The 17,494-nt window shown below is 41.7% G+C and overlaps 3 protein-coding genes across 3 annotated transcripts; all 3 read right to left on the minus strand.

The window, feature by feature from the left end:
* Positions 1–4,863: 4,863 nt before the first annotated feature.
* On the minus strand, positions 4,864–6,206 carry MELLADRAFT_110624 (uncharacterized protein; the record flags this gene model as incomplete). The annotated part of the gene is made up of 5 exons (XM_007414916.1): positions 4,864–4,899; positions 4,993–5,043; positions 5,259–5,353; positions 5,796–5,940; positions 6,132–6,206. The coding sequence occupies 5 exons, from the start codon at positions 6,204–6,206 to the stop codon at positions 4,864–4,866; spliced, it is 402 nt and encodes a 133-aa protein (XP_007414978.1).
* A 7,618-nt stretch (positions 6,207–13,824) lies between these two features.
* On the minus strand, positions 13,825–15,255 carry MELLADRAFT_66747 (uncharacterized protein; the record flags this gene model as incomplete). Its single annotated transcript, XM_007414915.1, has 3 exons — positions 13,825–13,830; positions 13,881–14,377; positions 14,475–15,255. The coding sequence occupies 3 exons, from the start codon at positions 15,253–15,255 to the stop codon at positions 13,825–13,827; spliced, it is 1,284 nt and encodes a 427-aa protein (XP_007414977.1).
* A 1,430-nt stretch (positions 15,256–16,685) lies between these two features.
* On the minus strand, positions 16,686–17,390 carry MELLADRAFT_110626 (uncharacterized protein; the record flags this gene model as incomplete). Its single annotated transcript, XM_007414914.1, has 3 exons — positions 16,686–16,834; positions 16,906–17,160; positions 17,267–17,390. 3 exons carry the CDS (start codon positions 17,388–17,390, stop codon positions 16,686–16,688), a joined length of 528 nt encoding a protein of 175 aa, XP_007414976.1.
* Between the last annotated feature and the right edge of the window lie 104 nt (positions 17,391–17,494).

Raw genomic sequence — 17,494 nt, forward strand, 5'->3', positions numbered from 1 at the left:
CAAAGCACTGGGACTTGTGATGTTCAATCACATCCGTGCTGTGTGATGTAATAAGGATGTGATTTTGAGTAGGTTGTCCTGGAAGTGATTCAACATCGCATGCGAGGTTGGATCGCAAGGGTTCATGTGATTCAATTGCGCTGTGATTTCACATCGCATGGATCCTTTGTGATGTAACATCGCTCAGATTCAAATGCATGACTAGCATCTGTGCGACTCAACCCTTTACATTGCTCGCTGTACATGCGATGTAAATTATTAATCGCAACCACTACAAGCGATTCAATATAAAATTCCAAAATGCGATGCATTTGAGTACAAAAACAGTTCAGGAGTTGTCAGTATCATCATAAAACTAAAGGCACAACCGTGCTTCTCGGCAAAACTGGATTAAACCCTTAGGCCCTTGATAAGTCTTAACTGTATGTAGGTCAATTTCCCTGTTACAGCCGTGCATTTTGCGTCATGTCCTCACTTTGACCGACAATCACATTGCTAATTGACAAATTTAAACCGACTCATACCGCACGAATATGATTGACTTAGATGACAATTCAAAAACCAAAGAACCGATCACAAGTTATGATTTTAGTCTTCTTTGAATAACAAAACAAAGCACAAAAGGGAAACGGAGAGCACATATATCTCTGTCTTCGCGCTCGGCTCGGTTTTGATTGATTGATAGATGTAGATCCCTTGTGACTCGACTTCAAGTTTCAAATTGTGAGTTCTTTTTTCTTTCCTTCTTCTTCACCTCTACCCTTGTTTATGTAACTAAAGTCCTTTATTTTTGTTTTTGTTTTATATCATCCAATATCAAATTATGGTGCAACATCTGATAGAAGAGGTAAACTGCCAATCATATCATTTTATTGAATGTATATTTGATTTTACTGATCGGTGTCATTCTTTTGTATCGACAGTACCAGCCTGAATGCTGTAGGTCAACCACATAATACGGACCAATAGCAATCGAACCCATCATCCACCGGTATCACAGTACCTTGGTGAGTTAAAACCCATAGTCTATGGTTAAAGAAATGGGCGGTTTACTGCAAGTTTAAAAATGTTTCTGATAATCAAATCTGGGTTCTAATAGGGCAAGTTAAGCAAAGATTTAAAGCAACAGCAGCCCAAAGAATAGTATGAGGTTCAACACCATCAACTGTACCCACACCAATCAATACTTCGTCTTCATAATTCTGCTGGATTAATGGAACCGGGTGCTGATGTGAATCAACCACAACCTCAAATTTTTCATTAGACACCTGTTAGTGTAGATTTGGTAGATTATTCAGAGGATCAAGCCAAATTTATGAATTTCATACCTGGTCATCATCAAGAACTTGATCAAATTATTCTCTCAAATTCAATCGATCTTGTCCAATTTGGTCTCGTGTAAGATAGATTAATGTGAATGTGTGTGAGGAATTAGGTTTCAAGTTTTTTTTGGTTTTGGTTTTCGTTTGAGTTTATAAAAATTGTAGCTAACCTTTTTACAATTTGATTGGTTTTTAGGGTCTCAATTGGGATGTCATCGAATTCTTAGCACTTCAATATTGATTACATCCATTATCACTAGAAGATTGTGTTCAAATGAAACTTATCCTTCCTTTCAATCTGTTTGTTATGTAGGGGACACAACTCAAAACTTGGGAATCACAAGTTATTTGAACAAATTACATCAAGGACTTAATTTGACCAAACAAGTCCTCTGAACAGGATTTCAATCCTTGACCTCCAACCATCAATCGACCTTTTTTAAAAAGTCACATCAAACTCTTTATATATATCAAATTTGCAAGAAGAATGATAAAAGCTTGATTGGGATCAGTAATCTTGGGTAGCAGATTTAAGCTTAAGCGAGATCAAATTTTACATGATCCATTCAAAAGTCTACCTCTGATACAATTCATCAAATCTTCAACTATTGGAGATATTTGGCCTGCTGTGTCGGCTACCCTTTAAGCTATTCCATTTTGTTTACACATTGATCAAAAAGGTTGTTGTCAGCGGTAAGCAAAACATCTTCATTGTCTATAATCTTTTCATAATGACTGGATAACATGTTTGATAATTTCCAACTCAATATGTTGATAGAGCACAATTATTATCACTGTACTGGGCGAGCTTGATATCTTCATGTGGAATATGTTATAGACATGAAACAAAGATGGCATTGCATATTGAATTTGCAAACTCTTCTCTTCAGGTAGCATCATTGGTTTTACTACATCTTACAGAACAAGTGGTGCTTATGTTTGACATACTGAAGCTAGGTCAGATACTATCATCTCACTCATCTTTACGGAGAAACATTACTTTGCACTTCAATCTCATCAATATTTCTCTAGGAAAGCATAGGGCAGTGTGATTCATCGCAGTTGAGTATCAGCACATATGATTTGGCTACGGATTTCAGATGAATTCTATCCTCATTGAGAAAAAGCATCACCATCTGATACTGTGGTAAGTGAATAGTATCTTTCTTGAAGATGATTGTCCTTGTAAAGTACTGTTTGTTGAATATTGTTTGAAAAGGTCAATCAAGCTATATTGGAAAGTAAAATGACAAACTTTATCAAAAGCTTCAGTGTTAGTGTTAAACATTACTAGCCATTTGGGGCGGCGGGCGCCGCACTGAAACTTTCAAGTCTAGCTTATTAGTTTGATTGAAAACAACATGTACATCTATACTGTACAGATGCATGTCATGTTGAATGTAGAGTAATTCATCTGAAGCATTTGATTCCAAACCAAAGGTATCACAAAGCAAACATATGAATAGAAACTTATGATTTGTATATTTTAGAATTCACTAGCCCGATCAGCGGCGGGCGCCGCATTATTCAATCATGTCCACGCAAATCAGCAATTTGATACCATCTCCTTGTGAGCATTTATTTCACCCACCTCCCATCCTGGAATCGTTTCATGCAACCTTTCAAACATTCCCAGGTGCACACATCACACGTTGGATTTCTTATGACATACTAACTACCCTAATGCATCATCATAGCTCACAACTAAGCCCAAGAAGTTTGACACACAAAGTAGAAGACACTGGAAACAGATTACTGTAAACCCTTAACCCTGAAATCAAGCTTTCATGAAGAAACAGAATAATGTGTACATACCAATTGGGTTTAAGGATTTTGCATTCACAATCAAAAATAACAATGGGGAGTTTGTCTTTGTTTTTTCATAACTTCATGGAATAAGACCTTTATCTTTGGTCTTTGTTCACTCGTTTTATTTTCTTCTTCTGCTTCCACTCAGGTGTAGAATATGTATAAGACCTTTTTGATTCAAAAACTAAAAAGAAACCCAACATAAAAAATTCAGAAAGTTCTGTTCCAAACTTCACAAAAGAAAAAAACCAATAATCATACATAGAAACCAATCTTATTTTTTAATCATTTCCAACACTCAGGCCTTCTTCTGGAAGCAGCATAAATTTCATCTTTGCCAACCCATCTCCATCAATTCCCAACTCTTTCCCATTAATTTCATAATCCTTGATTTGTTTTCATCAAAACAAACTTCACAAAGTGAAATAATATACTATTCATTTTCACTTCAATGATTTAAACTATTTTATAACAATAAAAGTTTGATAGCATTGAATATCCTTTTCCCACCAATTTCACCAACTTGTAAACTTCCTTTTATTTTATCAACTCAACCATTTTCAACATCATACTATAATTGACGATCTTCATTTAAAGGTATAGATCTAATTCCAATCCTGTTCAATATAGTTTTATTTAAAATCAATTTACATAATCCTGGACTGATGTTCAAACATTGTTTTCATCTTCTTCTATGAATTAAGATACTTATTGATTTAATTGAATGAGTCCAGATTGTTAACAGTTTAATTATTTCAGGTGATAAGCTTACATTTTGTGAAATTTGGCTCCTGCTCTTCTGTGGTAGTGCTGGGCTCTAAACCCCATTGTCTAAAAATCAAAAAACTCAAAACCATCCAAAAAACTTTGTGTAAAAAGAATAAGAAAAAAAGATCTTTTCTGAGACTCAACAAATATTTAAAATCTTTTATACCTACTCCTCTCAACCTTCCTTCATTGATTTTTTTGGAGCCTATAAATTTAATTTCTTTAATCTTTCTTAATAAACCAAACAAAAGGAAAAGGAAAAAAATAAAGTAAGAAATGTGACACAATTTTTTCATCAAAATCATAAAAAAAATATTTGAATTTGGTTCAATTATTATTAATTGCATTGGCATCCACATTTTTACTCCCATTTCCATCCCCATTCCTAACTTTATGCACACCATTTCTATCATCATATGATCTGAATAAAAGTAACCAAACACTGAAATTGGATAGGTTAAGTTACATGACAATCATAAGAATTTGTAATTACATCATCTATAAATTCTGTTTTACATCTACCATGTTTATCTCTTTGTGTGATCCTTTGGGCGTCTAGTAAATATACTAATTGTGTTCCAAACCCCTTGGCTATTTGATTGGCTGTGTTTTAGCGGCCTTAAATGTATTGATGAATGAATCACATGTGACACCTTCTTCTTTGATTGAAGTTCAATAATTTGATTTGTTGTTGGTGATACATGAGATATCAATAGGATGATGATTGCCAAGAGTCTCATAATTGACCATAAGCTTGTAGAACAGTGATAGGCAATGAAGACAATACCAAGTTCAAATCACTGCACTAAGAGCAAAAAAACAGTAGACTTATCAGGGCTTGGATGATGTAAGATAAGTCAAGAGGATCAATGAGTCCTTAAATCAAACATTGTCCAACCACAGTCAGTTCAAGCTTTGGTAATTTTTCAAGTTCCCCTGCTTGGACACTTTGGTGAGCATGTTTTCATTCAGGTGCAGGTACATCATGAGGGCCATAAAGCTAATAATAAGGAAGACCAAAAAAAATTATCAGTGTACAGAGTCAATATAATTGTGAACAAAGAATTGAAACATTTGAGGGAAAAAAACTGACATATGCTGAAAAGACTTCAACTTCATCCACTAAATAGACAACTACCAACAGCTTTACCCACAAAAAAACACCTTCAATGAAATATTGCATGACCGTTTGAAGTGTATGCATCAAAGTGACTTTCACCAATTGGATATAGAGAAAGAATTGCAAGACCAGCAATTATAGCAGCTCTAAAATTATTCAGAAGATGATAGAATGTAAAACAAAATTTAAGTTAAAACAATTGTTTTTACGAAAAATCAAGTTAGAAAAAGAAGGTTTACCAAATGAGACCATCTACGACGAATCAATACACCTTCTTTTGCTCTATCTCTAGTAACTAAAACAACATTATAAATCCATAAATTTTGTAAATCTGCTACATCATATAAACCAGTTTTATCACCGATCAAAATTTTAGTTTGATTTTCATAAGTTTGATCGGTTAAATGATCTCTGATTTATGTCTCTTGATCCAATTGTTGATGTTTCAACCTAAGTTCATTATCAAGTTGACACTATACTTCATGTTGATCAATAGCCAATTCCCTTTCCAAAAGATCAGCTTCTAATCTTCTTTCAAAACATTCTTCTTCAATCATATGTTTTATCTTCTTCAATCGTACGTTTCAGTCTATCCTATCTAAGCCCACATTCAAGGTATTGATCTTGCTCGTTCATAGCTTCTAATATTGTATCTTCTTGATTACGATATAAAGCTTCATCAAACCGATTTTCACTTCTATGTAAATCTTCTTCAACTCTATGGCTTGCTCTTCTTCAATTATCTTCTAATTTTCCCATTGATCCAGATCGATGACCGTGGGCAGATGAATGTGGTAATTGATCTGATGCCTGACTTGTTGATCGATCTCCAAACCTTTCTCGCCAAACTGCATTTGGTAGATGACCTCCAGATCGACCTGCCCACCAAGAACGTCCAACGGGACCAAGCCGATGTTCGATCTAAAACAAATCAAGAAGTTAGTTTACTTGAATCGCGACCAATACTTTCTGTAAACAGAAGAGTTGATTTCAAACTTACATCACTCATTCTAAGAATAGGTGAAACAGATTTAGAATTAACTCAAAGGTCAGAAAAAGTAAGTGCAGTAATTGAAGTATTTCCAGACTGATTGGTAGAAAAGCAAGCTCACAATCAAGACTGGTTGGTTATGAAGGGTGCGATCAAAAGATTGATCCCGAGGATGAATCAACAGCCGGATTGACATGCTTGAAGAGAATACCTTCTACCAACTTGAGAAAAAGCACAATGGTTGATCAGGATCGATGGGATTAGATTGTGAGGGTGAATGAGTGGGCAAATGGCATTGAGGGGATATATATAGACAGACATGTGTGCCTGTTTCCAACTTGGGGGGTGGTGTAGAATTGATTTGATGAGAGGACCCGGAGCGGGGAATGAATCTGGGGTGAGGCGCGTGAAGATCAGATCAAATGTGGTCAACGTGTAAACTTTGAAATTGGTAGTAGGGATTGGGAGTTAAATCAGGTTTTGCCGGCGAACACGGTTTCCCTTTAACTTGAATGATTAGTGTATATGAGTGCTACGAGAATGAAGAGGTTAACCAGGAATAAAGGAAAAAAGTAGGACAAAAGGAGATTGGGAGGAGGGCCAGAACAACACAGCGTAATCTCTCGGAAAAGTGAAAAGAGTGAGTAAGGGAAATACCACAATCCTTTGGGGGCCGTCACTTCGAGTGTTCTTTCATCGCTATCTTCATCTAAAGGCGCCCAAAGGCACAACGGCATAACATAGACGCTCAGGGGGTCACGGTTGTCGACAAACGCGACTATTCCTTACCAATAATCTACACTGGGTACATACTCATCCACCATGAGATTCAAGTCAATAAATAATCTGAATAAACATCGACTTTAGTACAACTCTGTTGAGTCCTCTGGCCCTGTTTTCCTACTTTGCACACAACTTCAACCAATGCATCCAAAATCAAAGATTTCCTCGTCAGATCAAAGACGCGGGTCTAAGTCTTCAAACCACATGTGATACATTCCTCACCAAGTACTGGGTTCTTTTCTAAAGGTGAGAAAGGCGGTACAAGAAAGTTTTCGATACGAAAATTCAATAATCTCAAAGGACTAAATTTGTTTATCTTCTAAAGGGTTCTATGAATATAACGATGATACCAATTTGTTTCTGGTGCGACACTCTTAGCGCATTAGATGAATATACATACATAACAGAAAGAAACTTTTTGTTATGACCTGGTCACGGGGTTCTGGCGACGAGGGAAGAAGCTGAGCAATCCGGTTTGGTATTTAGATTGTCAGATGGGGAAAAGAGCAAGTACAAGCGTGCGCGGTCTCAAGTGTGCTAATCTAAAGTGTGACATCTGATATGTGATCTTTCACAGGTGTTACACAATCCGAGTTATAACATTATCCCCCATTTAATGCCCAAGCTCCTCTTGACAGCTCTGCATTCTTCCCACGGGCAGCATTAAAAAACCCAGTGGGAAAAAGCTTGCCCTCTCAACTCTTTCTCCTTCTTCTCCTATGTCCTGTTGCCGCGTGTGGGAATCTATTGTCGAATTCTTGAACCATTTGACTACAATTCTTCAAATTCTTGATAGGCTCCCAGGAATTGTGTTCAGTGCTATAACCTTTCCAATTAATGAGGTACTCACGCTTTCCTCTACGAATCCTGCAATCAAGTATTTCGGATACTTCCCACTCGGCCTCGTTATTGAGTATTATTGCCGGGGGTTCGGGTTGTTGCCTTCCTTCTACTTCGTCGTGGTTGTGTTTACGTAGTAGTGACACGTGAAAGACTGGGTGGACGCCTTTTAATGACTGTGGGAGTTTCAATTCGTAAGTAGAATTAGACACTTTCTTAATAATGTGAAATGGGCCCAGCCACCGGTGACTTAATTTCGGGCTAGGTCTGGTTGTTGACAAATTTCGACTGTTCAGCCATACCGCATCACCTATCTTCCAGTCCGGTGTCTTTCGTACGTGTCCGTCAAATTGATTTCTCATGGTCTCCTGAGCTTGAATTAAACATTCTGTTAATTCCTTCTGTACTTCTGATATCATCTTCAATCTGTCTTCTACCAACGGTACGCATTGATCACTCAACGGCACTCCAGTGAATATTGGGTTATATCCGTAATTCGCTTTAAAGGGGGAGACGCCCGTGGAAACGTGGTCTCTATTATTGTAAGCGAATTCGGCCATGGGCATAAGGCCTTCCCAGTCATCTTGTCGATAGGACACAAAATGTCGTAAATATTCTTCAATACTTTTATTTACAATTTCTGATTGTCCGTCCGTTCTTGGGTGATAAGCCGTTGAATGTTGAAGCTGTATCCCCAGTCGTTTATTGAGTTCTTTAGTTATTTGTGAGATAAAAATACTACCTCTATCGGATATGATGCTTTTGGGTGTTCCATGGTACTTCCATACATTTTTTAGCATTATATCCGCAAGATCCTCCGCTGACATGCTTTCCTTGCATGGCACAAAATGCGCCATCTTGGTTAATCTGTCGACTACAGTGAGGATACTGTCATAATTGTTTGATGGTGGTAATTTCGTGATAAGATCATAACTAATATCGGTCCATGGACCTGCAGGGATCGGTAAAGGTTCAAGTTGACCGAAGGGTTGTTGGCTACTGCTCTTCACACGTAGGCAAGAGTCACACCCATCTACGTATTTGTTCACGTAGGCTTTTTGTGAAGGCCACGTATAGCATCGTCGTACTAAGCCTAACGTCTTAGCTCTGCCTGGATGACCTGCCAATAGGCTGTCGTGTCGACTTTGAACAATTTTACGTTTGATTTTGTCGTCGTCTGGCACCTCGATGCGGTCTCTGTTATAAAGCAGACCATTGAGTACTCGGTAGTTCTTTGTGACTTTCTTAATCCTGGTTGAGAGGGGGTTCTCAACGATATTGATCAATTTCATTAATCTTGTGCACTGTTTGGTTGCAATTCTGATATCTTCGATGATTGATAAATCTGAGTCGGTGATATCTTGAATAGATACGTTCTCGGGTACTGCTGTAACCGTTGGAGGTTCACTAGAAGTTGGGTCCGTCACACCTAATACGTCGACTTCGAACCAGTGTTCGGCATCCTCTAATGACACCTCCTCGTTTTCAAATAAGCATTCGAAACTTGCGATATCGGCCACGAATGATTTATCGTCCAGGTTCTCAGGTCGGATTAGTTGACCAAAGGAGAGTTTCTCATCACTAGATGGTGCTAGATCAGGTCGGCGTGATAACGCATCGGGCTTGGTAGCATCACGACCTGGTCTGAATCTAATGACGAAATCGAAACAGCCTAGTGTTTCTGCCCACCGCGCTTGACGTCTGGTCAGTTGCTTCGTGGTCATAAACGATTCTAAGTTCCGGTGGTCCGTGTATACGATGACCTCGAGTCTATTTGGATTACCTTCGAGGTAATGTCGCCACTCTTTGAATGCCGCCACGATCGCTAACAGTTCTTTGTCGAAAATTTCGTAGTTCCTCTCGGCTTGAACCAGTGATCTTGAGAGGTAGGCCACTGGGTGTATTTCACCGTCTTTTGGACACTTTTGCGACAGAACTGCGCCCAGCGCATAGTCTGAACAGTCACATTCGAGTATGAATGGCTGGTAAGGATCAGCTATCTTCAGGATTGGCGCGGTGGTAAACGCTGTCTTCAGGCTATTGAATGCTTTGTCACAACGTTCGTCCCATATGAATTTGGCGTCGTTCTTGGTCAAGTTGTGGAGTGGTCGTGTAGTCTTTGAGAAATGATCAATGAATCTTCTGTAGAAGTTGGAAAATCCTATAAACCTTTGTAGTTCATTGACAGATCGTGGTGCTGGCCATTCGGATACGGCTTTGACCTTAGTCGGATCCATGCGAATTCGGTTGTGTGAGATTAATAATCCGAGGTATTCGACTTCCGATTTTGAGAATTCGCATTTCTCAGCCTTGAGCCATAATTGATGTTTTCCTAAGGTCTCCAATATGCTATCAACAGCGGGTTCATGTCTTTCGCCTTTCTTCGTGTAAATCATGGTATCGTCTAGGTACGCTGCTGTATCCTTGCCGATCCTGCCTACAAAGATGTCTTGCATAAAATATTGAAAGTACCCTGGGGCGCCGGTGGGGCCAAAAGGCATTGTAAGTGGTGCAAATTGCCCAGCACGACATATGAACGCCAGTTTATCTTCATCTTCTTCGGCGACCCTGAGATTACCGTAGGCGTTGCGTAAATCTAGTTTGGTAAATTTGTCCGCGTCCAATAAGCTGTCGACTAAGTCCATTGTCAATGGCAGAGGATATTTGTTCTTAATTGTCAATGAATTCAGTTTGCGATAGTCGAAACAAGGCCGTAGATTACCGTCCTTCTTGCCGGTGAACAGTACGGGAGCTGCCCACGGTGAGGTCGTCCTTCTGATGGTACCATTGGCCAATCCAGTATTGATCATGTCGTCTAGTGCTGCGTTTTCCGCCGGTGATAGTGGTATGATACGACTCGCTTGAGGCTGCGCGCCTGGTACTAGATCCACTCTGAAATCATATCGTCGTCGTGGTGGCAAGCACTGAGCGTTGGATTTCCTAAATAAGTGCAGGTGTCGATGATAAACTGAGGGGACTATCTCTTCCACTGTTCTGACCGGTGCGTCCTTCTTTTCTTCAGCTGCTAGTTTTGCTGACGTGGACCAAGAAGCTTGCGCCGCATCCGTAGAAATCGCACTAGTATTCAAGAGAGGAAAGGGCTGGCCAGCTGATTCAATAGGGATGGGGTCAGGAACGGTAACAAACTCACATTGCGGGGGCTGTGATGTGTCGATTAAAACACAAGCCCCCTCGTCACGTATCCTGGCGTGCCCCTGGGGCTCCTCCTGTGGACCTTTGGGGTTGTGTGGCGGAATGGACGAGACTGGTGGAACAGTCGCAATGGTTCCTTGATGCACGTTGGCGTTGGTGTGTTCTTTCTCTTCATGTATGCATTCAGTCGGCGGTGTCTCGAGGTTGTGTATAGGCCTGGTGCGCTGCAGTTCTAGGAAGGATTCACGCTTGCCAGCTGATTCAATAGGTGGAGATGGGAAATTAATGTCGAACTCACATTGCGGGGGCTGTGATGTGTTTGTTAAAACACAAGCCCCCTCGTCTCTTATCCTAGCATGCCCCTTGGGCTCCTCATGTGGACCGTTTGGGGTGTGTGGCGGAATGGACGAGACTGACGTAGCAGTCGCAGTGGAGTCTGGACTGTGGTGTCCGATGGTGATCATGTTCGGGTCTGGTTCACTCTTGTGAGGCAGTGGTTCTGCGAAAAGATCACGCTTGCTAGTTGCTCGACATAAGGGTGATTTAGAGAGAGTTTCATACGCACATTGCGGGGATGGTAATGTATCGGTGTTGATACCCATCCCCTCGTCAAGTTTCTTAGCGTCCTCCAAAAGTTCCAGTTCGGGACGAAGTGGAGGTGTTGTCAGACTTGACGAGACCTTTGTCATGGCCGCAATGTCGGTGTTATTGAGGTTAACAGTACCTTTCTTCCAATCAATAAGGTGATTGTTGCGTCGAATCCATGGTATACCCAGTATACCGTCGTAAGAGTCTTTGAGTCGTGTAATGATGAATGGTGTGGGGGTCGAGTCTCGGCCAATAAACATCTCAATTTTGTGCGATGATTGGCTTACAGAGCCGTCAAAGCCGGTAACACTCCTGGTGCTGTCGGTGGCGTGGTTCAGTAATCCTTCTCTGATGGCAAACGCCGTTCCAATGACGTCGTGGGTTGCCCCTGAGTCAATCAGGAACAGTGAAGGGGGTGTCTCAATGGTTGTGGCATGGGGATTGGGGAGCGTGGACAGCGAGGTTTTGACAAATAAACGTGGATCAAATTCATTGCATCTAAACACTTCACTAGCACCAACTTTAATATCACTCTTTATATCCCCTCTGCTCAGGATAGGCACAACAGTCAGTCCTGAGCGCCTCCATTTTTTGCAAGGTCTGCTCTACTACTGCCTTCCCCTTGATCATTCCGCGTATCATTTCTACTACTCATGGCCGCTAATTTGACTTCTAACTCAGCTATGCGTTTATGATATGTACCTTTCCCCTTGCCGCCTCCCGTAAATTGATCCTTTTGACGGTCTGGACAGGCGTTAGACCGATGACCCTGAACTCCGCATTTGAAGCACGACCCAGTCCTGAGGCGTCGGTTGCGTTCATCGTCAGACAGTCGGGTGTAAGATGCTGATATATCCATGGCATTAGGATCGGCAGCCGGGGTATAGGTCGCGGACGAGGCTTCTGGCACGCCGTGAAGTTTGTTGTCCAGTTTGATAGCGAGGTTAGCTATTTGTTCGACTGATTCAAAGCCGTCTTGAATAAGGACCATGGCAACACGGATGTCCCTCTTGAGGCCCTGTTCGAATTGGCTGATCAGAGTTGGAACTTCCCAACCGGTGTTCGCGGCGTGCAAGTTGAATTCGTGAGTGTAGTTTGCTACCGAGCCTTTCTGAGTCAGACTTCGGATAGCCTTCTCAGCCTTCGATTTCTTCTCGGTGTCGAAGAACATTGCTTCGAAATTCTTGACAAATCGGTCAAAAGTGACAAGGTGTCGCGTTTTAGGATCGAATAGCTCCTTAGCGAGCGGCTGAGCCCACGCGCTGGCAGTGCCAGTCAAGTAAGAAAGTGAAAATACCACTTTGCTATGATCGTCCGGAAATAAATACGGGTGTGCCATCATGTAGAGTTGCACCTGGCTGGCAAAGACCTCAGCTTGGTTACCTCTAGCGCCGGCGAACTTGTCAGGCGTCGCAACCTTGGGACCTTTAGGTGCGTTCGCTATCTCAGGTTGTGCTGCTAGGGCTTGACTCGTCATAGGAGCGGGTGGAGTCTGATGTTGAGCTTGAGTACTCCGCATTGAGCTAATTTCGCTCTCGGCCTGAGCACGTAAGCGTTTTTCCTCAGCTAGCGACTTCGCAAGTTCGTTCAATTGACGTTGCATCTCCTCCATCTGGGCAGTGGTAACCTCCATATCTGTGGGTGCGCGGGTATGAGATGAGGCAGAACGTTGAGTCGGAGTGAAAAAACTAGAATCGTCCGATTCTTCTTCGTCTAGTTGCGGGGTATTGAATGTAGGAGACGTGTTGGCTTATGTTTTAGAGTGTGTGAGTATCGATCTGAATGTTTAAGTTAAGGTTTCTTCTTCTGGTGAGTTCGCGAGTCCTAACTCGAAATCTAATCTTGGATCTTCTGTGCAGGTTAATTAAGGTTGGTCTGTATCAATTATAATCTAAGTTCTGATCGATTCGCTGATAATTCGTTCGGGGTTTGATTTGTTCGGTTCTAGATACCTCTTCGATCGTCAGTAGAGATCTGACAATATGTTATGACCTGGTCACGGGGTTCTGGCGACGAGGGAAGAAGCTGAGCAATCCGGTTTGGTATTTAGATTGTCAGATGGGGAAAAGAGCAAGTACAAGCGTGCGCGGTCTCAAGTGTGCTAATCTAAAGTGTGACATCTGATATGTGATCTTTCACAGGTGTTACACAATCCGAGTTATAACACTTTTGGACTCGCCAAAGGAAGGAGTCAGAAATACAATGACAAGGTTTTTGTTCATTACAAAATACTGTGGCTGGTGGATGATCTTTTAGATAAGTCAGTGACTAGCAAAGTCGCTTCTTTGATACCAAAACAATTTTTTGGTGTCTCCCACAAAGCTACATGGCTGATGAGCTCATCAACACGAATTAAATCTATCTTCTTCTGCCTGTTATACACTAGTCTCATCTTCCCATGCGGCCAATCTCGGAGACAATGTTTCTTTTGATGTGCAGGCGTCAAGTCATCATACCTATTGATTTCAAGCCAAAGTTGAATATTGCGGCTTTCACCTTTTCTTACCATTGTGGTGAAAATTTCTTCAATTTGTCCACAGACCACTTCATTCCTTTTCTTTGTATTCTTGACCTGATACAGGACTGTGCTGTTTGAGATACTTTTGTGTTTGACGGTATATTTTATATTGTCCACATCCACCGAGCTCAGCTGATTTACCCATCGAGAGAGCGGAAGGATGTTGGCAGTTTTGTTTTTGACTTTGTAAGCATTCATAGCTATTAGAACTCTTTCCTCGGAAATCTCATTCATTCTGCTTACAAGCCGCTCATGAGACTCGTAGCTAAGACCTTCACTCTTCTGGGGGGCGTATGCATAATTCGAACTGACCTCCCCTTGTGGTTGGAGACCTTGAGAGACGCTGCCCCATGTACGTTTGGGCATTGAGAGTTTTAAAAGTAGATTTGATGCTTTTGTTGGGAGTCCTTTGCACAATACTGGGAAGATGGACCGCATGTTCTGAGCTGTGTTCCACTTTTTGAGGAGGGTGAGCTCTTGGTCATCTATAAGATGGGGTACATTTGAGGATATGTTGGATGTCAGATAGTGCAGAAGTGAGTACGTATTCTTTTGGGTCAAATGGGGGAAAAAATCGCGCACCAGGGTGATTATTATTTGGTATCTGTGTCAAAGCACCATTCAGCCTTTCAAAGCTCCATGCGGACCATTGAGGGGCAGGTCCGAACATCTTTAGAACCCGAGGAATGTGGAGAGACATGTGGTGATTGGGAAGTATTGGGAAGGAACCAAACAGATGTGATAGGCCCTGACGATATTGTTTGAGATGGTACGTCAATGATTTAACATCATCATCTGACACCTCCAATTGTCGAATAATATCCAATACACTGATAAGGTGGAGTGTGTTATGGACAGCTTTTGGGGCCAAGACATCAGATAAGTCGGTGCCTCTGTTGTGTGCTATCAAAATCAGGGCCGGAATTATCATTGTCTGAAAGAGTATAACCCATTCAGCAGCTTTCAACTTGCCACCTTCTGCTGACCCAATCCCATTCGGCACTCGACCTATCCATGTTGGGAGTTGAACCTGCTTTATAGCATCATGAAGTAATTTAAGATTCCCTTTATCACTGAAAATATAGCTAAAGTCTTCTTCCTCATCATCCACTTCAAATTCAGACAGCGCCTCGTCAGAAGATTCGATTTCACTTTCTTTATCAGCATACATGTCTTCAGTTTTATTGTTGGTGTAAGCTTTACTCTCACGACTTAAGCCATCAAGATCCATGTTCTCAAATGCAAGGGCTAAGTCTGTGTTGTCATCAAAATATCCAAAGCTGCCCGTTTCTGAGAGTCCATCCAAACCTTCTGTCAATATTTGCTCATCTGACAACATGAAGCCGGAGCTTGAATCATCCATGTTATCATCTCCAATGTTCATCTCCGGTCTGTCTGAGGCTTGATAATCTATTATTTCGTCATCGTCGGAAGGAGAATTTTGAGATTCTTCGATATCAAGATTTTGTACAACTGGCTTATTGATTTTTGTGGGGTTTGTCTTTATACCAAAGATGTTCAGTGCATGGTTCTGAAGTAGCCCGAGGAATACATTGTGCATTGGCTCAACTACAGTATGTTTAAGTGGGTCGAAGTAGGGTAGCTCCCAGAGTACTGAATAGCGTACCCCATGTTGGTTGAAGATTTCGGCTCTGTCCTCCATGGTGGTAGCGTTCTTCCAGGCCAAGGATTGGGAACGAAGAACGCAAGTAGACCGGTACAGTTTTTTGGGAATATTAATCAAGTCGATGTTATCCTTCCGTATGAGGCATATTGAGCATGAATGATTATGGGAGGAATGTCCAGCCATTCCCAACACTTTCCTTATTGCTGGGAGGTCACATATGATTGGACCTAACATAACACGGATTATGCAGCCCTGCCTTGGATGATTGAAAGTTGAAGAGAACTTGACGCCTTTCCACAATTCTTTGAGTTCCGCGACCAGGGGGGCTAGTACTTTATTGATGTCCGTCAGTCAAGGCTCAGAGGGTCCAGGAATCAAACCAGCAAGGAAGATGTTTTCGGGAGCGGATCTGATGTCGGGCGGCAGATTCAAGCAAACTAGGGCGATGGTCCCAATGGATATTTGCTTCCCTGCAGCTTTGTTTCCTAGGGGATTGAACCAGTCAACGTTCAATGAAAACACTAAATTGTTGTGAGAGCTCGTGAATATTCTGCCATTGATCCCACGACAAGATTTCCACATGGAGCCGTGCCAAACGTCTTCCATCACCGAGTTCCTCTTCGGAATTTTGTTGCAAGCCAGATGGTCTTCAATGTCAGGCCTGTTCAAGAACCTAGCTAACCAATCGGTGAAAGATATGGTTGAAAGTAGTCGAGTAGCATGCAGTTTTTCAACACCATCAGGTCCAGAGGTCTTGCGATAGAGGGGCGCCCGACACTTGGGACTTCGGCGAGTGGAACGGTAGGTGCAGTTTTGTGGAATCTTGTCGTCATAATACAGCTGAAAGCACTTTGGACAGCAGTAAGTTCTTTTGATCTGCGGCTCAATCCTCAGATCACCAAGTACAGTTCTGATATCTACCGGTTTCCAGTCTCTGCTATGTCCAACTGGGGTATTGCAGATAGATAAGGCAGCTCGAATCACATGAAGACATAGGGTAGCTATGGACACACTGATGTGTTCGAAGAGGTGTAGGCAGGTCACCATCGTTATTAAGATTAAATTTGTAGCCTCCATGCGTTGGAATTGGTCGTAATAAGTCATGCTGCATTTGCCTATTTCATCGTTGAAAGCTGGATTTAATCAAGACTGATTCTTTTTTCAGACTAAGACTGATACATACTTGAGTCAATAGTCTCCCCAGCCCATACCTCCGGAAAATGATTAAGGGATCGGTCTCGAGGCTGTTGATGTGAGTTGGTCAAGTAGGCGATGTCCAGATGAGAGAGTTTGTTTGTTGACTCGTGTTGCACCCCTGTGCCCAAAATTGCTAGACAATCCTGTTAGCTTCGACAGGTGCCTGTCTTGATAAGTATAGTAGCTTACTGTGATCTTGTAAGTCGGTATTGGTTGCATTGTAATCAGCGCTCGTAGTCTGTTCCAGTACCGGAGGTTTTTTGAGGGCGTCTCGATGATTCTTATATGCTTGGGATTTTGGCCGCCATATGCGGCCTTGCTGAACTACGCCCTTTGCACGGAATGTTGACATCAAACAACGTCCACAGAGGCACACAATCTCAGTAGGAGGTGCCATTTTAGGTGAAACACAGAGAAACAAAACTTCGAAGTTCCAAGGAGTATCTAGAAAACTTCACGGGGTAGATGTGATGTATAAGAGATGTAATATGATTATAGGAGAAATGGACTGTGTTTAAGTGATTAAAAATAAGGTTATGAGTGTGCTGACCTACAGCGACGCATTTAACAGGTGAGCGATTATGCCTGAGTGATTCTTCAATAGGCCTAGTCCACCGAATGTTGATCAGCTCAGTCAGTGAGAGCCTCAGCACACTTAGGACAAGGGTGTTCATGGAGAAAACCTGACAAAGGATGCTTAATTGTTGGACTTAGGCTGGATGATGAATGGGATTTGTCCCGCCTGTGACATATGACTCACAGTAAACTCACAAGATGC

Source organism: Melampsora larici-populina (assembly GCF_000204055.1).
Source record: "Melampsora larici-populina 98AG31 unplaced genomic scaffold MELLAscaffold_46, whole genome shotgun sequence".
NCBI lineage: Eukaryota > Fungi > Basidiomycota > Pucciniomycetes > Pucciniales > Melampsoraceae > Melampsora > Melampsora laricis-populina.